Source organism: Colossoma macropomum, unplaced genomic scaffold (genome assembly GCF_904425465.1).
Source record: "Colossoma macropomum unplaced genomic scaffold, Colossoma_macropomum, whole genome shotgun sequence".
Taxonomy (NCBI): domain Eukaryota; kingdom Metazoa; phylum Chordata; class Actinopteri; order Characiformes; family Serrasalmidae; genus Colossoma; species Colossoma macropomum.
The window spans coordinates 30201998-30226998 of NW_023494806.1; the positions used below are offsets into that span (position 1 = coordinate 30201998).

Sequence of the window (25001 nt, forward strand, 5' to 3'; positions counted from 1 at the left end):
TCAGTCCACAGAGTATTTTCCCAAAAGTCTTGGGGATCATCAAGATGTTTTCTGGCAAAACTAAGACGAGCCTTTATGTTCTTTTTGCTCAGCAGTGGTTTTCGTCTTGGAACTCAGGCCATTTTTGCCCAGTCTCTTTTTTCTGGTGGAGTTGTGAACACTGATCTTAACTGAGGCAAGTGAGGCCTGCAGTTCTTTGGATGTTGTTGTGGGGTCTTTTGTGACCTCTTGGATGAGTCGTCGCTGCGCTCTTGGGGTAATTTTGGTCAGCCGGCCACTCCTGGGAAGGTTCACCACTGTTCCATGTTTTCGCCATTTGTGGATAATGGCTCTCACTGTGGTTCACTGGAGTCCCAAAGCTTTAGAAATGGCTTTATAACCTTTTCCAGACTGATAGATCTCAATTACTTTGTTTCTCATTTGTTCCTGAATTTCTTTGGATCACAGCATGATGTCTAGCTTTTGAGTTTCTTTTGGTCTACTTCACTTTGTGAGGCAAGTCCTATTTAAGTGATTTCTTGATTGAGAACAGGTGTGGCAGTAATCAGGCCTGGGTGTGGCTAGGGAAATTGAACTCAGCTTTCCAAAGATGTGATAAACCACAGTCATTCTGTATCTTTAGCAGATGACATTATGGAAAAAAGGGAGCATGCATCTGTTATATAGTGTGTATGTGCATGGAATACTTGCCAAAGAGAACCGAGAAGCCCTGGTTTTGTTGCGTCTCAGAAGCTAGGCCAAGATTAAGCTTATCTAATGTAGGGTAGATTACCACAGCATGACTAATAATTTCTGTGATGCAATATACCCCAAAAACTAAAAAGAGAAAACAATAAAATTTAATTTTTAAATAAAAATGGATTATAAGATTTTTTTCAATGTTTACAGGAACATAAAGAAATGTATTAAAAAAAATAATAAAATTAATCTCAACAGGTTAAGATGGTCACAAGAATACACCCAATGCCTTGAACATCCCCAGTGGTCACTTTTCACTCAGTACTACAACGATAGAAATACAGAGTGCAAACTCCTGTACCATTGGCCACCATCGTGTCTGGTATGATAGATACATCTGGAGATGTGCATAAACAAATCATTTCTCATATCACAACATCCTTCTCAAGGAAAAATCACTCTCCAGGCATCACAAAGAACATCAACGTGAGTTGTTGAACACTCTGAAAACAGCAATGGAAAATCCAAGGATGACTTGTTGTCTGGCCTGTATGCAACTTTATGCTGCAAAGAACAGGCATGCATAGGCCATACTGAGGAGAGGTCACCAGAAAGTCACTCAGATAGCTTGATATTTTGCAGTCAGTGTCTCTATTCCTGCACAGATCTGCACAGCAAAAACTTCACTGTTGTAGTCTTCAGGGTCACATTTCCTTTATAGCAGTCCTTGACACGAACACTGAACGTAATGCATACTGAACACATCCCATTAAGGGATAAAAGGAAGACCAAGTGGCACTTTTGTTGCAACAGCCATTAACTAATTAACATGTAAGAATCAAAGGAGCAATAGACTCACTCAAGGAGCCGAGTGCCAAATGTTTGTCAAAACATCTATCATTGCATCACAAACACAATATTAGCATAGATATCCTAAATAACAAAGTAAACAAAATTTTATTATTGAACGTACAGCTGCTAAATTGTTTTCAACATATATTACAAATTAAACTCATTTTGGAGAGAATATGCCGTACTACACCTTCTCATGGTGGTACACAAGGGTGTATGAGCTACAGTCTTGACTTCATGTTCAGCACAAGAAATTATATTTAGATCATGTATTAGAAACAGCATATAACAACAACAGACGGTTTCCCCTAAAATCAGTTTGACGTCTGGGCTGGAAGCACCATTCCCTGGAGACTTTCACTCGCAGAATGTGTTAAGGTTACACTCATTACTGGCCATTTCCACCACTGCCCTTAGTGCACTTGTGTGTCTTCACTGTCTTTGAATGCCGGAAACTCTTCCCACACTCCGAACAGTAATACGGCTTCTCTCCTGTGTGAATGCGCTGGTGTGCTTGGAGATTACACTGTTGATTAAAACTCTTTCCACACTCTGAGCAGTGATACGGCTTCTCTCCTGTGTGAATGTGCTGGTGTTGTTGGAGAGAACTCTGACGATTAAAACTCTTCCCACACACTGAGCAGTGATACGGCTTCTCTCCTGTGTGAATGCGCTGGTGTTGTTGGAGATGACTCTGTTGAGTAAAACTCTTCCCACACTCTGAGCAGTGATACGGCTTCTCTCCCGTGTGAATGCGCTGGTGGTTTTGGAAAGTACTCTTTACAGTAAAACTCTTCCCACATTCTGAACAGTAATACGGCTTCTCTCCAGTGTGGATGCGCCGGTGTTCTTGGAGAATACTCTGATGATTAAAACTCTTCCCACACTCTGAGCAGCGATACGGCTTCTCTCCTGTGTGAATATGCTGGTGTCTTTTCAAAGTACTTTGTAGAGTAAAACGCTTTCCACACTCTGAGCAGTAATACGGTTTCTCTTCTTTGTGTATGTGCTGGTGACGTTGGAGATTACTCTGATGATTAAAACTCTTCCCACACTCTGAGCAGTGATGCGGCTTCTCTCCTGTGTGAATGCGCTGGTGTATTTTGAGATGACCCTGTTGAGTAAAACTCTTTCCACATTCCAAGCAGTAGTGAGTTCTTTCTTTGCTGCGTTTCTGCATTTGTCTGGGGGATGTGTTCATGTGTAGGGTACCAGATGATGTTTGCTGAGTACCGGAATGTCTTCTGAATGCTATATTCTTGTATTTCACCTGTTTCAGCAGCTTAACATTCCTCTTGGTATAACGTCCTGACATGTTTACAAAAAGCACATTTACACCGGGTAGGGAGGTGCAGGAGAAGACTTGAAACAGGACATCACTTATTTCTGGAAGAATAAAAAAAAAAATCTAAAATCAATGTACAATGCAACAAAGTTAGTCTGATTGAAATCATAAATGCTCCACTTACATCAACTGGCAGAAAGTGTAAAGAAACAATAAATTTGCATCTGATGTGCAAAACGCAGTTACCTAATTAACCTCAAACTCTCGTGTTGTATTGCTGATATTGGAAAGTCCAGGGCTAAGCTGGATATTTACATTATGTACATTTTTTTCCACTGAATGTTATTGGTTCCTCTGCTTTACAAGGCCGTTAAGAAGCCAACATATAAAATTTGTTACATTGGTTGTTTTTTCTTTATAAGGTCTCAGGATTTATTTGACTCATTAGGCCTTAGTCCAAGTCATGTATAGACAATTTCAGAGAATAATAAATTATGTGATCCTTCAAGCTTCTTAGTGTGCTTACAGTTCTCAACAATGTGCTCATCTAAACAGTTGACTGAGCATCTGAAAATAAAGATAACTGACTCTTACAAAGCAAGAGAAGATTATAAAATACATCTCAATACCTTCTGCTTTATTGATGGAATTAAGAAATAAAATTTAACATCATCTATGTGGAAAGATTATCAGAAGGTACCTAACCTTGTGATCTCATCACAAAAGTCAATATCTGAAGCTTGGAAACAACTCTTAGATAACCCAGAGGTATTTTGGTACCAAGTGCTTTGGTCAAATGATACCAAAACTGAGCCCTTTGCCTACAATCCCCATTGACTGAGAGGGTGCTCAAAGTTTTGCACATAAAGTCTTCTCCTCTTTAATACATTACATTCAGCAAATAAATGCTAAGATAGCATTTAAATTTGTAGAAATATGTCATATTTAAGTTTATTCCATGGAGATGTTCAGTTAGTTTTTCACTTAAATAAACAACAAAACATTAATATGGACAGGATTGCCTAAACTTTCACATATGACTGAATAAAAACATTCTGGAATGGGTGCACTATGTGCTTATTTTGTATGTCTATTTGTTTTCTGTGTCAAATGGTGGTTATGTTACAACCTCAATGGCCTTGTATCCTTTCTGTGCGGTGTTGCTGCTTTCCATGCATTTTTCTTTTTTATTTAGGCTGCAGTACATGAAGGTCTGTAATTGGCTGCATGAGGGCATCCTTCCACAATAAATCTCAACTTTAGAATTATAAGGTTCTGACATTTTCTTCAAAATTGATTATGTACAGTATAATTTAGTGCTGAGTGATGTGTTTTTTTTTAAAACAAGCAAAAAGTTCCTTCATGAAAATCCTATGCTAAGTTGGGGTTGTGGGATAATCAATCAAGTCCACAAGCTCAGTAATAAGCTGTTTAGAGGTCTCAGTAGTTTGGCTATGAAGACAGGTTAAATGAGCAGTCAGAGCTTTTGAACAATTTAGTAATCCTAACTGACTAGCCAATTTAAAATATAGACTTTTCCCACCCTAGCTAAATGATCATGTTTACAGAACAGAGACCTATCCAACTAAACGCTGGGTTGAAGGGATACAGTTCATTAATCAAATAATATGATCACATTTGGAGACTACAAGTTACTAAAAAATTAAATATCAAAGTTAGCGCCTTTACTTATCTAGCAGATGTTAGTTAGCCAGTGATCTATAGATCTAAAGAACTATTTTCACTTAAGCCTAACAAATCAGTGTAGTTTATAACCAGACTCCTGCAGAATCAAGACATTAACACACAAAATATTGAAAATAAAATTGAAATTGACCTAAGAACCAAATTTAAAATCAACATTGGAATTGTGCTCAATTTCCACCCTAATGTGCACTGTGCAAACATTAAATTATGAACATGAACACAAGGCATATTTCAGGCACTCCTTATTTCTGCTGGAATGAAAAATGTATCATATTGAGACACCACTATATAATACTGAATCAAACTTTACATTTGGGGTATTGTTACACAACTACTAAAGAATAAGAGATCTAATGACCGTGCAAAATGATTACGGTCACTTTGAATGATAACAGTCAGCACAAATAATCACAGTCAGGAGATGTATGTAATAATCATGAGAGGTTTAGCCTAGACAAGAAGTCTCTGATGATTAAACGAATTCCAACACATTACATTCTTAAATCAAAGCCAACTGTTAGCCTGATGCAGTGATATGAGGCCTATTATTCTTTTAATGCTGAAATGTACACAAGTATTCTGTTCTGCGTGTCTGCTACCTAAACTCCCGCCCCATCTTGTTACTATGGCAATGGCCCCGTTGACTGCTTTAAATAATGCATATTTTAACTTCAGAACAACAAGACTGTCACCAATGAATTTCTATTTAAATCACTGGGGAATGTTTACTGTTTAGACCACGAAAGATCTGCAGGAAGAATTACGCTCTATTTATATTCATATGTCTGGAGAGAGAGTGAAAGCTCAAATACCACCAGTTTTCAGGAAGGTTCCTACAACTAGACCAGAAGATTTCAGTTCTAGACCTGGAGACCACATACTTTACACAATTTTATGATTTTACCTAGCATGCCTAACTCACCTCATTAACTGATTAGCTGAATTGTGAGTGTTGAAGTTGGTAATATTCAGACACAAAAATATTCAGACCATGTGATCCCCAGGATTGGAAACACATTAACTAGATCTCCTGAACAGCTCTCACAAACTACACCATGGACAACTGCTAGTGCCACTCCTACCAGCTCCTAATCTACCAACCACTGACCAGCAACCCCCCACCCAGACATTAACAGCTCTCAGAAAGCATGTACTTATACCTATACAATTTAGAGATTGGACAATATCAGCATAACAGTCAGTACTTCTACACTTTATTATATCTACATGTTCAATATATCATGACCTTTTTTGGCACATTGTTAATAAGTGAATGGTTTATAAGATCTGCTTTATGTGTTCACAAACTGACAGTGGACCAGAGAAAATCATAAAGGACTCATCTTTGCAGTTTTCTGGACGATGTGTGGGTTTACATTTACACCAGTAAAAAGACAGTTAAGTAATGAAGAAGCTGACTTAATATCATTAGCACACAAAAGAAAAGCCCAGGGAATAAAGCAAGAGTCATCAAGTCTTGGTGATCTAAAGCACATCTATTTGACGGTGTGTTTAATATATCTTTGGAACTAACTTGCCAAAGCCATCTAGGAAAACATTACCCACCAAATATCTCAGAGCAGCTCACATTACTCAGGCAAGTTTGAAGGAAGCTGATTCGGTGTTGATCTATTTTAAACCCATTAAACTAGAACTCAAATGTGTCTCCAGCTGTTTGTCTCAGAGTGAATGAGGAACAGTGAGCGTTAAAGTGTCGGACAGCTTCCTACCTTCAACAGTTCAGCTCTTGTTTCTGTTCCTCCAACAACACTGTATGAGCGCGGAGGCGTGGACTGCTGACCACAACACAACCTTCTGCTTCTCCGCTTTTAGTGCTGTTGGAGAAAGTTATAGTTACAGAATTAGTGCCACCACCTGGCCTGAAGCGGCTTCACGCCGGAACCACGCGATGACAAAAACAGCCGGAACAGTCGTTATTTAAAATCCCACCCGTATTCGGTCAAGCTCCGCATCTAGCGCTCTGACTGGGTAATATGTGATCCTGAATTTATGTAGCATCAAGATTCAGATCAGAAAACAAATTAAATTATAATGTGCAGAACAACTTTCATGCAATATTACAGCCAGCAATGGATGCACATTTTTCAAAATTATACCATCTCATCTGGATAGGATATACAACCCCATTTCCAAAAAAAGTTGGGACAGTGTGAAAAATGTAAATAAAAACAAAATGCAATGATGTGCAAAATCATTTAAACCCTATATTTGAAAACGTTTCAAAGACAACAAATCAAATATTGAAACTGAGAAATTTTACTGTTTTTTGAAAAATGTATGCCCATTTATTGCCAACAACATTTTCCAAAAAAGTTGGGATGGGGGCATGTTTACCACTGTGTTTCATCACTTCTTCTTTTAACAACATTATGTAAGCATTTGGGAACTGAGGAGACACTGCTGTAGTTTTGAAAGTGAAAAGTTTGCCCATTTTTGCTCAACATAGGATTTCAGCTGCTCAACAGTTTGGGGTCTCCTTTATTGTATTTTTCATTTATAATGCGCCAAATGGTTTCAGTGGTGACAGGTCTGGACTGCAGGCAGGCCAGCTCAGCACCCTGACTCCTTTACTACAGAGCCATGCTGTTGTAGTACATGCAGAATGTGGTTTGACATTGTCTTGCTGAAATAAGCAAGGCCTTCCCTGAAAAAGACGTTGTCTGGATGGCAGCATATGTTGCCAAGACATGTATATATCGTTCAGCATTAATGGTGCCTTCACAGATGTGCCAGTCACCCATGCCATGTGCACTAATGCACCCCATCATGAATACTGGCTTTTGAACTGTGCACTGATAACAAGCTGGTTGGTCTTTAGCCCAGAGGACACAGTGTCCATGATTTCCAAAAAGAATTTCAAATGTTGATTCGTCAGACCACAGGACACTTTTCCACTTCCCCTCAGTCCATTTTAAAGCAGCTCTGGCCCAGAGAAGGTGGCAGCATTCCTGGATCCTGTTTTATATATGGTTTCTTTTTTGCATTTAAGCATTTTAATTAGCATTTGTGGATGCAGCAACAAAAAAGTCCAAAATGAACTGGATATGAAACGGCCTGATGTTCTTCAGAGATGTTAGCTAACAAATATTGCTATCTGAGGCATCCAGCATTTATCAGTATAGGAACTGAAGATTGTGCAGCTCTGTTCTTCTCCTTTTAGGATTTTTTTTGGTCTAAAATACAGAGCTCCAAAGATGTAATCAATCACAAAGCAGTACAAATATCATCATCATCAAAACATATTGAAATTAAACACAAAAAATTTAATTTGTAAATAAATACGAATTGCTAAAATGTAACAGAGTAAAAAGATTCCTTTACTCATTTTAGTAGAAATAAAAACTATCAATATTTTACTTAAGTACAAGTACTTTAGTAAATGTAACTAGTTACTACCCAGCTCTGAGTAGGTTTATAAAGACGTCATTAGCATCACATAAAAAGCGATTTTAGTCAGTGGCCTGATTTGCATTTCATCACTCAGCCAGCCGCTTGTTTTGCCCCACCACTTTTGGAGGTGTGGCGCCACCCCTGTGATATGTTAGCCTTATTTATAATGGGTCGGTGCTTGTTAAAAATTATTAGTCCATAGTCCCGAAAGCACAGGCCAGGCGACGCCCCTGGTCTGGAACCTAAGGCGCTTTTAAGCTCCCCTCTAGCATCCATCAGCTGCTTGTGCTTAATGTGGGCCATGTGTTCATGTTCAGACTGTAAACTGAAGGGGAGAGAGCGCACAAAAGAACTGTCACAGCTCTGATGAGCCCTTTTTCCCAAATTAAAGGAAGGTCTCGCACAAATGCTAAGACACAAGTTTAACTTTTCGTTTTTAGCCGTTTAGCTTCATTTACCCCATTCATTGAGGAGTCGCTCGCGGGCGCCCTATGGCGTTTTTGATATAACAGGAGAAACAGGAAGTGGCAGGCTCCTCTAAGCTGGCTCTGTCCTAACTTCAGTCCCTGAGGTAAAACTTTAGAGTTAGCAAGCAAACAACGTTATCTAGCTGCCCAGCTGTAGTAAATGTACTTTGACCTGTACAACTGATGCTACTTAATGTTAACTAACATTATGTAAAAGTCCTCTAAACGTCCTTAAAGTAACTTTACATGACCTTGAAAAAACATTCATTATAAAATGTTTTTGTTTAATTAGAGGATGACAGCACATACTTACATTAGTATGAATAAGCTGTTTTTTACATCATCATGTCCAGATGAGATGATATAATTTTGAAAAATATGTATTCGTTGCTGATTGTCTTAAGATAAGATAAGATAAGATAAGATAATCCTTTATTAGTACCACAACGGGGAAATTCTCAGTGTTACAGCAGCAAAGGGAGAGCAAGGCACTCAAGAAAATGAAAGAAGTAACAAGAAGAGAATTAACAAGCAAGTAATTAACCTTGATAATTACTTAACAAGGTTTTTACAATTTGTTACTTGTTACTATATAGACAATAAATAATACTAAAAGTAAAAAATAAGATAAAAAAATATAAACCCTATCCTTCACAAAAATTAACAATGTAAAGGGTTATAAATAAATAAAAGCTAAAATATTTCACACAGAGTATTGCACATGAGGTACTGATTTATGTTACACATGGAGATGGTGAGGAGTTAACAATATAAAGATTAAGAATAGAAAAACAATAGAACCAGCCTGTCACTGAAGGAGCTACTGTGCTGCTTATCGCGTGAATCTCAATGTGTATCTCAATGCTGCATAAAGCCAGGATCATATGCTATTACCCAATCAGAGCGCTGGAGGCGAGGTTTGACTGAATACGTTAAGCCTGTTTTCCTAATCGCGTGGTTCCAGCGTGAAGCCGCTTCAGGCCAGGTGGTGGCGCTAACTGTAACTTTCTCCAACAGCACTAAAGCGGAGAAGCAGAAGGTTGTGTTGTGGTCAGCAGTCCCCGCCTTCGCGCTCATACAGTGTTGATGGAGGAACAGAAACAAGAGCTGAGCTGTTGAAGGTAGGAAGCTGTCCGACACTTTAACACTCACTGTTCTTCATTCACTCTGAGACAAACAGCTGGAGACACATTTGAGTTCAGAAAATAAGGTTTAATGGGTTTAAAATAGATTAAACAACACAGAATCAGCTTCATTCAAACAGAGCTGAGTAATGTGAGCTGTTAGGGCAGAATGGTTTATTGATGATTCCTAGTTGGGTTCTGATGTATTCATGCTTTATACTGTGTTTGTTACTTAGACAACCACTTCGTTTAAAGTGGTAATAAAGCTCTTGTCTCGTGGATTATAATGCCGCTTTGGTTTCATGCCAACTTTGCCTTGTTAGTTCCAAAAACATGTCTTTTTTGTGATTTTTGGCTTTTCTCATGTGCTTCTGTACTTTTGTGTGTTAATGTTATCAAGTCAACTCCTGCATTATTGATCGTATTATTGGTGGGAATGTAAACGCACTGTCATGAAAACTGATTCGTCCTTTATGACTTTCTCTGCTTCAGTGTCAGTTTATCAACACCTAAAACAGATCTACCATTTACTTGTGTGCAAAAAGAGCTCATACCTTATTGGACATGTAACTGAAATAAATGTAGAAAAATACTGACTGACATATGCTGGTATTAGCCAAGGTGAGTATAGTATAATTACTGGTGCAAATGTGGTGAGAAAATAGTTTGTTATAGAAAAATATGAAGTGCAGCCTGAAAGTTGTCAATGTCTGGGTTAGGGTTGCAGGTTAGTGGCTGGTAAGAATGTCTATGGTGGGTGTTTGAGGTCTAGTGTGTGAGAGCTGTTCAGGAGCTTGATGGTCAGGCTGAGGTGGTTAGGTCCAACCTCAGTCCTGGAGAACACACACTCAGCAATGTAATGTATAGGAATGTTTTTTTAATGATCAGAGAATTCTTGTCTAGGCTGAATCCCTCACAATTATTACATAATCCCCTGACTCTTGATTATTTGTGTAGACGGTTATCGTTCAAACAGACCATGATCATGTTGCCCTGTCATTACATTTGGCACGTAATGATATAAAAAATGTATAATTTGAGTCGATTTTAGATTCTGATTATATGAATGAAAAAAAAAAAATCAGTAGAACATTTTTCAACACCTGCCACACTAACTCAAAATCTACCCCCCCCCCTTCACTCAACTGTAAATGAAAAACGCTCTGAAGAGACCAAGAGGTGTATTTGTTTTATATTGCAGCATATCATTGCATGTTAGTACAACTTGTGTTTAAAAGGTGTTAAGAGCTAAAAATGGATTTGTGTGAACTTACAGGTGATTTATGATTTATATTTTCCACAGACACAGATTCGGAGACTGAGATGTCCGATTCAAGAACTGATTTTCAGCAGAGATCTGGATAAAGCTTTGTTAATGGGTAAGTGCATAAAGCTGTGCATGTGTTTGTGTTAACTGTGTTGGGTTGATACCAAGATTTTGACTTTGATATGAATTATTTTAATGCCTCTGTATTTATTCCAATCTGACAAATCAATATTTGAAATTCTTTTTGGAAATCATGGACACTGCATCCTCCAGGCTGAAGACCACCAGGCTTATTATGAGCTTACAGTTCAGCCAGTATTCATGTTGGTACTGGGGGGGGGCTGCTTATTTCAGCAAGATAATGCCATGCTAAATTGGCCTGCTTGCAGTCCAGATCTGTCACCCACTAATAACATTTGGCGCGTTATCAAATGAAAAATACGACAAATGAGCCCCTGAACTGTTGAGCAGCTGAAATTCTATATCAGACAAGAATGGGAAAATATTTTACTTTCAAAACTACAGCAGTCGGTCTCTTCAGTTCCCGAACACTTGGAGAGTGCTGTTAAAAGAAAAGGTGATGAAACACAGCGGTAAACATGCCCCGTCCCATCTTTTTTGGAACATGTTGTGGGCATCAAATTCAAAATGGGCATATATTTTTCCAAAAAGAATAAAATTTGATATGTTGTCTGTAGTATTTTATATGGTTTACATGATTTGCACTTTATTGCATTCTATTTTTATCTACATTCTGCACAGCATCCCAACTTTTTTGGAAATGAAGTTGTAGATATATAAGTATATTTAAATATAGCGTCTGAATATTTTTTTTCATCTATTTTATTTTTTAAACATACTTGTTTATGCTTAAGAATATACCTTTTCTTGCATATTTGGAAGATCAAAGTCGAAAGACATTACCAATATTTTTACAATTTTAAGTGGTTATATGCAATGGAAGTATATTAAATATCAAAACCAAAAGCACCTGAGTTAGGGCTGTGATGATATGAATTTCCTTCTTACCGCAGCGAAAGAGCAATGTATCCCTACATTTTAGCAGTTTATCGTCAGTGCCTCAAACACTACAGATCACGCTCGCCATTTTGGTTGGCCAGTGTGATCTTTAGTGTAAATGTTTGTCAGTTTTCCTTCACTGCAAACAGCACAAAAATACTTATAGTTTAATGTAACGAAGTGAAGACGTTGGTTGTTGTCACAGCACTTGGTGGGGGAATGAATGCCTATGAATGCCTTTTAGTCATAGTGATAAGTATAATGAGAATTCGTTAAACATACTCTTAATTCTCAAGTCTGTTGCGATAAGATACTATAAGTCATTGCCCTGCCGTCCGAATGACCATGCCCCCTTTTGGGTGAAAACAAACCCTGTCAGAGTGCTGGCACCATGTTGGAAATACTAGTGGCACCATGGCTTCATTTAACCTGGCTTCATAGTCAAGCTCCTAAGACCTCTAATCAGCTTATTGCTGAGTTTGTTGACTTCAGTAAAAAAAAGTTTTGATTGGTTATCCCACATATGTCAATACAGTCCCACAATGCTCGTTTAAGAACACTATAGCAATGCTCCGCACTAAGCGATTCTGTACATAAGTCAGTTTTGAGAAATATGTCATATGGAATCATCTCCTCATGCAGCCAACTACCTTCATGTACTGCAGCCTATACAAAAAAAAGAAAACATGCACAAAGCCTTCTGGGCCAATCTTATAAATAAACATTTCATGTTTAACACAAAAAAACAAAGAGAAATACAAACATATTACAGATAAACAATTTGCATCTGCCACCATATTCTCAGAGCATTTCTTATACAGACATGCAAATGTTTAGGCACCCCTGGCTGATTTTTCTGAATAAAAATGTAATACAGCATCTCCATAGAATAAACTTAGATATGACATATTTCTACAAACACAAATGCAATATTACCATTTATTTCCTAAGTTGAATACATAAAAATATAATAAAATGTGGCATGTGCAAAAGTTTGAGCCAAAAAGTTGAGTTTCATTAGACCACAGCACTACAGATTCCAAAATGCTTCTAGTTTATCTGAGAGTAATTTGCAAACTTCAGATGTTGTCAATTGTGATGAGATCAGTTACCTTCTTATAATTCTACCATGTAGATGATGCAACAGTGCAACAGCACTGCACAGTAGGCTAGTGCATCACTGTTCCCGTGCCAAATCTTTCTGCAGGTCTTTGGCAGTATTGTTTGTTTTGCTTTGCATACCTAACCAGTTTAGAAGAAGTTTTTTATTTTTTTCCCCTAGAGATTTTTCTTGGTCTTTCAGATGTCCTTAACTTTCATTTCTTAATGCTATTGCAAACAGTGAAATTACAAGCAGGAAGTGTTCTTATATCTTTTGTTGTCTTCTCTTGATCTGTAAGAGCAAATTATCTTTGGTTTCAGATCCTCAATCAGCTGTTTAAATGAGCCCATGGCTGTGAAGAGTAAACACCCTAAGAGGATCACAAATTATGTTCTGGAATTGTCTGTAGCTGAATTGTAGTAATGCCTTTTGAGTCCCTAAACACATTGCACATAACAAATTATGTTTTGGCTCCTAAAATACCTGGTAAACCAGAGGATCCAGTGACATTTATGGGAAAAATGGATAAAGCCTATTGAGTTTGAAACCAGGGTGCCATTTTTACTATACAGAAATACAGCTTAGACCCATAGTTACTAATATGGGCATAATGACGACATGACGTCAGTGGTCTGTGTCTGTGTTTGGGTACTTAGTTGATTATTGGTTTTAATTAAACAACTTTTGTTGCATCTCACATTAAACTTTAGATTTTTTTCCTTCTTCTAGAAATGATTGACAAGTCCTGCTCCTAAGGTCCGCCTTCCCACACTGCTCAAACATACTTCCATAAACATCCATTGGAGTAGTGTTAAGCTGCTGAAACAGCCTAAATATAAGAATATGGCTTCCAGAAGACATTCCGGTACTCAGCAAATATCATCTGGCACCCTGCACATTAACTCATCTCACAGACAAACAGAGAAAAACAGCAAGAAGAGACCTCACTACTGCTCAGAGTGTGGAAGGAGATTTAATCGTCAGAGTAATCTCCAGCAACACCAGCGCATTCACACGGGAGAAAAGCCCTATCACTGTTCAGAGTGTAGGAAGAGTTTTACTGTACAAACTACTCTCCAAATACACCAGCGCATTCACACAGGAGAGAAGCCGTATCACTGCTCAGAGTGTGGGAAGTGTTTTAATCATAGGAGTACTCTCCAACAGCACCAGCGCATTCACACAGGAGAGAAGCCGTATCACTGCTCAGAGTGTGGGAAGAATTTTAGTCAGCAGAGTCATCTCAAACAACACCAGCTCATTCACAAAGAAAAGAAGCTATTTGAGTGCTCAGAGTGTAGAAAGAGTTTTACTCTACAGAGTCATCTCCAACAACACCAGCGCATTCACACAGGAGAGAAGCCGTATGACTGCTCAGAATGTGGGAAAAGCTTTAATCGACAGAGTACTCTCCGCGAACACCAGCGCATTCACACAGGATTTAAACCATATTACTGTTCGGAGTGTGGGAAGAGTTTTACTCAACAGAGTTCTCTCCATCGACACCAGCGCATTCACACAGGAGAGAAGCCGTATCACTGCTCCGAGTGTGGGAAGAGTTTTACTCAGCTGTGTCATCTCCAAGAACACCAGCGCATTCACACAGGAGAGAAGCCGTATCACTGCTCAGAGTGTGGGAAGAGTTTCAGGTATTTAAAGACTGCGACGACACACAAGTGCATGAGGAGCAGTGGTGGAAATGGACAGTAATGACCATAACACCATTTCGAGAGCAAAGTCTGGAGGGAATGGTGCTTCCAGCCCAGATGTAAAAATCAAGATCACTGTTTTTAGAGGAGAAAACACCTACTGTTGTTTTATGCTGTTTCTAAAGCATGAGCTTAAAATAACAAAATTTTGTGGTACTTCAATGACCCTGAAAGCTGCAGCAGAGAACCTTTTGCTCTGCTGGGCAGAACTGAACAGCTTTGTAATGGAGACACTGGAGTTTGAAGGACTGCAATACAACAAACTGAAAATAGGCAACAGCTGGTGCTTTCAACCCCCTCTTTTCTCAGTTTCTCAACTCTTAGAGTATTAGCCTGCTGATTTTCTTCTGATGTCTTTCATTTGCCTTAGTTAAGCCTTTTATGTGTGAGGTTATGTGTGTTTGTGTGAACATCTTGACCTGTTGAGATGAATCGTCTCAGTTTTTATCCATTCTTTTTACTGTATTTTTCTTTCATGTTTCTGTAATCCTGAAAAAACATTTTTCCTATTACATTTTATAATCTATTTCCTTTTTTATTTATTTGTGGTCTTCTCTTTTTGGGGATATTTCACATCAGAAATGTACCTTGCTTTACTTATATCTTGCAGTTCACTTTGGCAACAACTGGTAGTACAGCTGTTTATAGTATTCTGCCACACTATATAACAGATAAAGACTTCTCTTTCTGGGGTTCCATAATATCATCTAATTCAGTATCAGAATCACTTTATTTTGCTATGTATGTTGCACATACAGGGAATCTATCATAGTGAGTGCACACATGAATGACATGTAACATACTAAACAGACATATTAAAAAAAGAAAAAAATCAAGGGAGGTTTGTTTGTTGTTCATAGTGACTGTGTACTTTAGCATTTCAGCATATTAGGTTCATGTATATTTTTAAATATGTTTTATATGCCTGTATTTCTTTTGTATGAAGTTAAGTGCTATTTCATGTTTGTGTGAAAGGAAAGAATCTGAAGCTGTAGTTGTTGTGTTTGTGATGTTCACTCTTCTCTGTGTCAGTGAATAAACGCAAAGAATAAACACTGCAGTGAGTTTACCTTCTTCTTCCAGAATGGTTGAATTGTGGATGTGAGTTATCCCCATTAAGAGCTGCATCGGTGAATGTTGTGATCTAATAATAACTTGATAATGATGATGAGGATAATAAGAACTAGACTAAGTTAGCTGCTTAACTAGTTGCCTAACAAACAAATGACACATAAAGCAAATGTAGCTGGATACTACAACACTTACTAGTGATATTTCTGTCTAATCTTAATAATAGAATACAGGGTGATTCAAAAAGATTCATCCGATTTCAAAATGATTTATTTCGCTTGTAAATCATTACAGAACAATGCAGTAAATTGTAAAAGGTTTAAGTGAGCATAGTTTATTATGTAATTTGTGCTCAATATGACCTCTTCCAGCTGTACGGACATCAGCGCAATAGTCAAATGCATCCCATACTCGATTGAGCAAACAGAATCCTTAACGTACCCCCACGAAAAATCACATTGCTTAGTTACGACAGATTCACGCCTATTGAAGTGGAGAATGCAAAATGCTTTCTGCTCAGGGGTTGCCATCTCCTCGCAGACTGATGGGAGCCATCTTCTGGTGACAGAAACTCTATGACCCCCTCTTTCAATTGGTATGTGATTGGTTCCTTGGCACCTCACGGTTGTAAAAATATGGCACTTCGAAATTGGATGAATCACCCTGTATAATAGTATCTAATCTTTAAAATAGAATGTAATAATAGAAATTTCAGGACATTAATTTTAAAACTACTGGTCAGGTGTTGAATATACACAGAACACATAACCAATTAATTTAAATCCTGAATGTATCATTTTTCTGAAATATCTTTGAGTAAGTTTAATCTTATATTCATTTAATATTAATTTGGTGCGACTCAAACCTAATTATTTTCTATTTATGCTCACCAAATTCTTTTTTTAGTTAATGATATTAATAATATATATTTATATATTTTAGTATGTTTATATCTGTTTTTATTAACGCTAAACAATTCATTGTGAGATCTAAAGCTTTCATATTGTTTGTGAAAATGTATCAGCAGCTACTTTATCATATTGCCAGCTTTAGTGGTGAAAATGCCTCAAGTTTGACCGCTCTGCGTGCTAAACTGGAAACAGCATCTTTAAATTAATTCCTATTTTGCTCTTTTTTTTTTCTTTTTTTTTAGTTGTTCAGATGATTTTTGAAGTAACACTAATTCTACTTCAGGAGTTATTCAGTATTCTTTCCGACCAAACACTGGTCTAAATCAATGGTTTGAAATGGGGGTGGACAGGTCCTGAACATGCCTACTGACCATTCGCACTGCAGCAGATACAGAATTAAATGAAGGAAAGCATGTTAAGGAAGTCAGGAGGGCTGCAGTCTACACTGAATGAACAGAACATTAGTTCTAATAGCTGTATCTAATAGTAAATCATGCTGCATATGAGCAGATCTGAGCAACTACACAATTAATACATCTGTTCTGAGAGCACAGATAAGACCTGCTCACACATGAAAGAGACCAATGGTGACTAACATGCAGTACAAAACCTGCTACAATCAGACAAGTAAGTTCTCAATACAAAAGTAGAGCCTGAAATAGATGCATCATAACTTCCAACTGGTTGTTTATAGTAAGGACACATAATAGGTGCACCTCAAAGGACAGCATTGCAATTGCTTTGACCACTGAGTGAATGTGGAATGAGGAGGGACTGAGGTAAAGGGTGAAAGGTGGAGTTAAAATTGGGAAAATGTAAAGTGTGGCAAAGAAAGAGAAGGAATGAGTAAGAGGATCCATGTATATTCAGGGATGCCAGCAGGTAAGGGGTAAAAAAGTTGAGAACAGTGTGTGGACAGAGAAGCAACTAAAAAACACTTGCGGACTAAACTGTGTCAGCCCAATGTCGAATTAAACATACCTTGGATGTGATTTTCAAAACCAAGGATCGATATATTGAGAGTTGGCATTCTCACCTTTCTCTATCACATCACCTTAGAAAAACTAAGCAAGCTATGTTTACCAACACACAACTACCATACCTTTATTTAACATTATTGATCATTGTTGTCTGAGTCGGTCCTGACATCCCTGGGCAAAATTCCTACCTGATACTTGGACCATGGAAACTATTTGCAAATGCCACACAGTCACACCTGATACCCCAGTGCTCACACTACAATCCTCCTACCTTTAAAACAGTTTGCTTCATTTGTCGGTCTAAGAATAAGCAGACCTGTACAGAACAGAATGATGTACAAATAAACAATATTTAAAAATTAAATAATTAAGAGAAAATAAGTTTTGAGTGCTGAGACTGATCACAGTGTGCTCCGCTAGTGCACATTTACACGTCTTTTGTGAACTGTGTAAGGAATAAGGTTTACAATAAATTGCATGCATTTCATGGTTAGATGATTATAAAAGACTTCCTAGTTATCTGTTTCCAATAAAGTAGTTTAGAATCCCTGAAAGGCTCTGCAGAGTTTGTTACTGTTTAATTAAATCTGTTTTGGGGTTACTCTTGATTAAGAATTAAATAACAGGTAGTTTACTAAATTAATAATAATCATTTTTAGTTACAGCCCTACTGTCCATTAGCTCCATAACATTAGCTTAAATGAACTTTGCAGACAGTAAACATTATATTCACATCCTGCAAACTGTGGAAGTTAATTGATACCCATATGGAACACTTCTACCATTAATAACAACAGCAGTTTATACAGCTATGATTTTCTTTACTGTGATGAATTCCTCTGGTAACTATAATTATTTCACACACAATCTGACAAAGTGTCATGGTCACACTCTGGATATGGTTATCTCAAAGGGTCTCAACATGTCAGCCACTGTTAACGATGTCGCTTCATCAGATCATTACCGTTTTCTTTGAAACGTGGACCTCACTAGACATCAAGACCAGACACATCTGCTTAAAGAAAAGGTTTATAAATGAAAACACAGCTACACTTTTCATTAACTAAATGTGCTCTGAACCCTGCAAACCACCTGATTCTGTTGATATTTTGTTGGATAACTTCAAATCAAAAAAGGTACACGAGTATTTTTTACTGTGACTCTCTGAGTTGAGGCTGTGAGACTGATGATCACGTTTTAGACACAATATAACTGACAAACTTTGAAAAAGAAGAAACTTTACTGTAGATTTTATTATGATCCTGTGAACGTGTTGTCTGAGAATACAGAGTGTGATCAGTTTAAAAACTCGAAAATTGCCAGTATTGTGGTTGAGATTGCACCAGTTAAAGTTAAAACCATGTCATGCCAACAGAAAGAGCCATGGAGAACTGCTACTACAGTTCAACTCCAAAAAAGCTTCATATCTACAAAGAAATCTTCAAAGATAGGCTGCATGACAATTTTATGCAAAGCTAGACAATCCTTCTTCTCCAGCACTATTAACAATAATATTAACAACAGTAAAATACTCTTTGCCATAGTTGACAAACTAAGTTTCGTACATATATGGCCCCTGTACTAGCATCAAATGAGAGATGTAATAAGTTTGGATACTTTTTAACTCTAAAATTCATAATATCAGGCAAGACCTTAATACATCTATATATCCACCAAAAACTTGTGTACAGATGTCTATGCTGATGTTCCCTGATGTTCCCAATCATTCTGCCACAATGTCCGTGCATATCCCTTGCCTCTGCCTTGCTTAGTGGAACTGCTACATCGCATCCTGGTCGTTTGAGACATTGGTTTTACAACCTTCTCCATGATTTCTCCCAATCACTCCCACATGTACCGGTGCTGATAGAAGCTCGGTCTCAGGCTGGCACTGTAGCAAATCTGAAAACTTGACCAAATCTCTTGACCAAAAGAGATGGAAAGAGTGTATTGTTACTCATTTCTCAAACAAAAACAATAGAGGAGATGTGTAAATAAGAAAAGGGCCTTTCCAAAAGAAGCATTAAACATTTTGGTGCCATTGAAAACTACCACCAGCTAAGGTGAGTTAGCAGTTCACCAGCGCTGGAGTAGCCAGCCAACATTGGGACCTCCAAATACCAAGGAATATTTCACACACTGGTAATACATGCATTGCTTTTGAAGCTTATAAAACACTTGATATATTTTAACAACAATATCTTGTCTACAATGGGATTGTCCAGACTGAATATTTTAGTTTTAAGGCAGCTAGAGGGTATATTACTACTTGCAGATCTCCTCAGTCCACTGTAAGGCCAGTAGCATAGCTATACATTCAGTCGTGAATACAGCCAAATTATCTGCTAATCTGCTTTGAGGAATATCTGGAATTCAGGAATATTCACTGCTGCTGCTGTAATTCCTGTGGTTTGATGTTTTTAAACATTGGTATAGGCTTACAGTGCACTATAGTAATGCTCAGTCAGATATTGTTAGACAAATGCCTGTTCCATTAACCCATATGAACTCGAAGATCATTTAGTGATACGTGATAAATTATCACTAGGCACTGGGATGAACCAAGGCGGAGTCATAGCTCTAAGTTCAGTGATACTATAAACAAGCTTCTGTAACTCCACAGTTTCTCTTGAGCTTCCAGTTCCACCTTAAATTATGCTACAGTTATATTCTGACGCCTATAGATGGCATCATAAAACTAGCACATATACATAAAATGCAGTGTATTTGAAAATAACATTTGAAAAATAATGAATCAAAATGGTACTCAAGTATTTTTTACTGTGACTCTCTGAGTTTAGGCTGTGAGACTAGAGTTTGGGGAAAATTTTGCTTTGTTTAAATTATACGGCATTATTGCCTTATTCTTCTAAAAAAATCTGATGATCACGTTTTAGACACAGTATAACTGACAAACTTTGGAAAAGAAGAAACTTTATTGTAGATTTTATTATGATCCTCTGAACATATTGTCTGAGAATACAGAGTGTAATCAGTTTACACTTTGACTTGATTCCTAGGGCATTGTCTCTTTGTTCTCAAAATGTCTCAAAAATCTGACAGTCAGGTTCATAATATCCAAAACATAACAATTACACTGCAATTTGCAAATGCTTTCCTGCTTATTCATAGTCAATTAAATTCAACTTTGCCATTATACCAATATAGGTTTGTACAGTATAACAAAACACTGTCAGGCTACTTCTTCTAGTGATAAAACATAGATTTAAAAAAGTAGTGCAAAGACAATAGACAAAAATTCAAAGACAATAGTTGCATAGACAATAAATGCAGAATATGTGCATGATCAGTAACTGTAGGTCAGAATGTAAAGACTGAATCAACACAAACTATAGCTAAGCAATAAATATGTAGACTCAGATTTACAGTTTAGGTGTTTTCTCTTGAATGTGTGTAGATACTGTTCTTAACAAATCCCAAATAAGACTTTATAACAAACATTGGTGAATGGCAGAATTTGTGGGTTTTAAAAAGAAACTTCTCAGGCCCAGAGTTTTTCAGAGTACAGGAACATAAAAAAAATTATTATGTGTATAAAAAAATAGAGAAAAATGGAGAAAAATAAACTCAACCAGTTAACACATTCACAAAACAAACATAACCGCATAGGCAAGGGTTTAATTAAGACAAAAGCTTAAAGAAAGAAATCAGCAGGTTAAAACTAAGAAAGAAAGATAGAAAGTAAAAGTGAAGGAAAGAAGAAGGAAAAGTGGTCTTCCACCACTGTCTAACACAGACTTTGTCAAAGTAGTTATACTTTTATGCAAATTATATGTAAATTAGACAATCTACATACAGAATTGCATACACATTCAGTCATGTTAGCTGTCCAGCAGAGCATACTGGAGTTGAAATTAATGACTGTGAGCTCAAAGTGCAGACTTTCAGCTTTTATTTTACATCTAAATGGGGTTAATGATGATTATTTCATATATATATATATATATATATTAATATATATATAGGTTCAGACGTAATTGAACAAACTAACATAATCATAAACTAAATTTTCTTTTTTTTAACACTTGCAAATACTTTCCAGTTAATGACTGCCTGAAGTCTGGAACCCATATACATCACAAAATTATGGGCTTCTTCCCTAGTTATGCTCTGCCAGATCTTTACTGCAGCTGTCTTCAGTTCCTGCTTGTTCTTGGGGCGTTTTAGCTTCAGTTTTGCCTTCAGGAACTTAAATGCATGCTTCATTGGACTGAGGTCAGGGGATTGATTTGGCCATTACAGAACCTTCCTTTTCTTTGTCCAATGAAAGTCCTGAGTTGCTTTTGCAGTATGCTTGAGGTCATTGTCCATCTGCACTGTGAAGTGCAGTTGAAGCATTTGGATGAATCTAAGCAAATAATATAGCTGTATATATTTCAGAATTATTCCCACTTTATTTGTCAGCAGTCACATCATCAATAAATACAAGAGAACCGGTTCCACTGGCAGCAGTGCATGCCCATGCCATAACACTACCTCCACAAGGTGGTATGCCTTGATTCAAGAGCAGTTCCTTCCCTTCTCTGTACTCTTCCCATCATTCTGATACACCATCTGTGTCTCATTTCATCAATCTTTGTCTCATCATCCATAAAGTGTTGCTCCAGATATATACAGGCTTTTTCAGATGTTTTGACATACTTTTATTTGGTCAGCCTGATTCTGTTTTACATCTTATGGTAAACTTTATGTATTTACTCTGGTTTTTACTTCTCTTGATTGTTAACTTTCACACAGATAGGCCGACCCCCTGGAAGGTGTTCTTGATCTGGTCAACTGTTGTGAAGCATTTTTCTTCACTAGGGCAAGAATTCTTCGTCATCCATCACAGTTGTTTTCGATCGTATTCTGGGTCTTTGTGTTTCTGCGCTGACCATTGCATTCTTTGTTTTGAAGAATGTACCAAATAGTTGGATGGGCATACCTAATGTCTTTGCTAGATTTCTTGTGTTTTGATCTCTAGACCTTTTATCTGCTTACTAGTACATAAAATAATGAGAGGATAACACACTTGGTCATAGAACGGCTCAGCAACCAACTGTCTGATTATTTTCGAGCCCCTAAAAATGAGGGGGCTATGTATAAAAATGGTTTTAATTCCTACATTGTTAATCTGATTTGGATGTAAATATCCTCAAATTAAAGCTGAAAGTTTGTATTTTGAGCTCATGTTCATTGTTTAATTTCAAATACAATATGTTGTACTAGACACCTTTAATTAACAATAACTTTGTTAACATCCAAATATTTATGGACTTAACTGTATTGGTTTATCTTTATAAATTAAAACTACTATAATGCAGACTTGGGTCTGGTTCAGAAACATTAACAAACACAGTGTCATTGGTGAGATTCAGACAACAAACACAGTGTACCTCATAAACATCCTAATGAAGGCATTAAGACTCACTCCCAGTTCTACAGTGAGGGAGATACCCAGTTCCAACTCCTGTACCTTAGGCCACCACCATGTCTGAGAGGACAGATTGAAGATGGGCATGAAAGTTTTTATCTCATGTCACAGCACCCTTCTCAAGGAGCAAATACTCTCCAAGCATCACAAAAAACATCTGGAGTACTTAAAGTCTCTGAAAAAGAATAACGGAACATTCATGGGTGCATTGTAGCCTGGACTGTATGAGATTTTATGCTGCGTAGAACAAGCATGCATAGGCCATAGTGAGGAGAGGTCACCGGTACGTCATTCATATAGGTCTTACAGTCCTTCATGTTCTTGTGTCTTCTTTACAAAGCTGTTCAGTTCTGTCCAGCACAGCACTGTTACAGTCTTCAGGCTTATATCCTCTTCATTATCGTCCTCAAAAAGAACACTCCAAACATACAGCATATAGAAACCATCTCCTAAAGATTAAAAGGGAAGACAAAGTGGCACTTTCATTGAAAAAAGCATTAACAAGTTAATATGTAGAAACAGGCTGAAAGAAGATTACCTTGTTCACACATAATTCTAATACCAATACTGAAATCTCTATTCATGTGTTCATTCTCTTTCAGCACAGAAAGACAGAAAATATACAGATTAAAAGCCACTGCACACTGAATGTGACGCAAATAATTACAGTTATTATAAACAGCCTATCTCAGTTTCTGCTCCGTGTTCACGGAAAGAGCTCTAGTTTGGATTTGACGCTGTTCAAAAGTCGAAGCTTTAAATCTTTCTAGAAATCTTCTATGTTATTGTGTTAGAATGGACTTCTATTGTTAGTTACTGTATAAGCTTCTGTGTAACTGATGACAAATTCCTTGTATATGCAAAGATGCTTAGCCAATAAAGCTTGATTTTTATTCTGATTAAGCTGTTGCATTAGGTATCGATTAAGCTTTGTGCACCTACCCATTAGCAAAGCTTTATCCAATTCTGTGCTGAAAATCAGTTCCTGAATCTCAATCTTTGAATCTGTAGAATATATACTTCATAAATCACCTGTAAGTTCATAGAAATCCATTTCTATTTAGCTCTTAACACTTTTTAGCTAACACATATTGTACTAAGTTGAAATGGCACACTGCACTGTGAAACTGTTTAGTTTACTAAACAGCAGAATAACTTGAGTGCATCCAATCAGATTAAAGTATGTGGGAAAGGGCGTGGTTTATGCTACTGACACACCTACACTCAAATGGCTGAATTTTATTTCTGGAGAATGTATAAATTCTAAAGGTTGTGATGAGGGTTGGGGGGGATGTCATACTGAATAAAGTTTTACATTTTGTGTATCTTTGTATGACTAATAAAGAATTTAAAAAGATACAAATGTGAAATCTAATGACTGTGCAAAATGATCATGTTCAGTTTGAATGGTAACATCATCAGCACAGATACTCACAGTTCACAGACAAGAATAGCTTGATGCAGATATGGAAGGCCCATTCTGTTTTTAACAAAATGTTAACAATTATTCCATTTTGCACATTAGCCACAAAAATCTGATCATGTTTATTGTCACATCACATTTACACAAGACTTTCAGCAATGAAACTGCATTCAAAACAGAAACAATTTACTGCTTAGGCCACAAAGGTTCTGCAGGAAGAAGTACTACCCACCCCATTATGCTATATTTGCTTCATGCTGTCTGGATAGAAAGTGAAAGATCACGGACCACCAGTTTTTTCAGTTTCATTTAGATCAGAGGTTTCCAGTTCCAGTCCTGGAGAGTCCACACTATACACGCTTTTATACTTTCCCTTATCTAGCACTCCTAATTCAACACATTAACTCATTAACTGATTAAATGCTGGACTGTGAGTGTTAGAGTAGGGAAAACACAAAAAAGTGCAAAGTGTGTGGTCTCTAGGACCGGGATTGAGAACATGTAAACTATAGGCCATCAAGCTCGTGAATGGCTCTCACACATTACACCCCCCCTCTAAA

The 25001-nt window shown here is 37.3% G+C and overlaps 2 protein-coding genes across 2 annotated transcripts in view; one reads left to right on the plus strand and one right to left on the minus strand.

Annotated features, from left to right (window-relative positions):
- Positions 1–6341, minus strand: part of LOC118827063 (zinc finger protein 850-like) — a 47873-nt gene extending 41532 nt beyond the window's left edge. The window contains exons 1-2 of the mRNA XM_036598277.1: positions 6253–6341; positions 1967–2916 (exon numbers count right to left, since the gene is read on the minus strand). Of these exons, the coding sequence (XP_036454170.1) occupies positions 1967–2845 (879 nt within the window). The 5' untranslated portion in view covers positions 2846–2916; positions 6253–6341. The remainder of the gene's footprint in view (positions 1–1966; positions 2917–6252) is intronic.
- Positions 6342–9425: 3084 nt separating this feature from the next.
- LOC118827381 (zinc finger protein 883-like) overlaps positions 9426–25001 on the plus strand; it is a 53108-nt gene continuing 37532 nt past the window's right edge. The window contains exons 1-3 of the mRNA XM_036598722.1: positions 9426–9521; positions 10828–10903; positions 13643–14562. Coding sequence (XP_036454615.1) covers positions 13757–14562 — 806 coding nt within the window. The 5' untranslated portion in view covers positions 9426–9521; positions 10828–10903; positions 13643–13756. The remainder of the gene's footprint in view (positions 9522–10827; positions 10904–13642; positions 14563–25001) is intronic.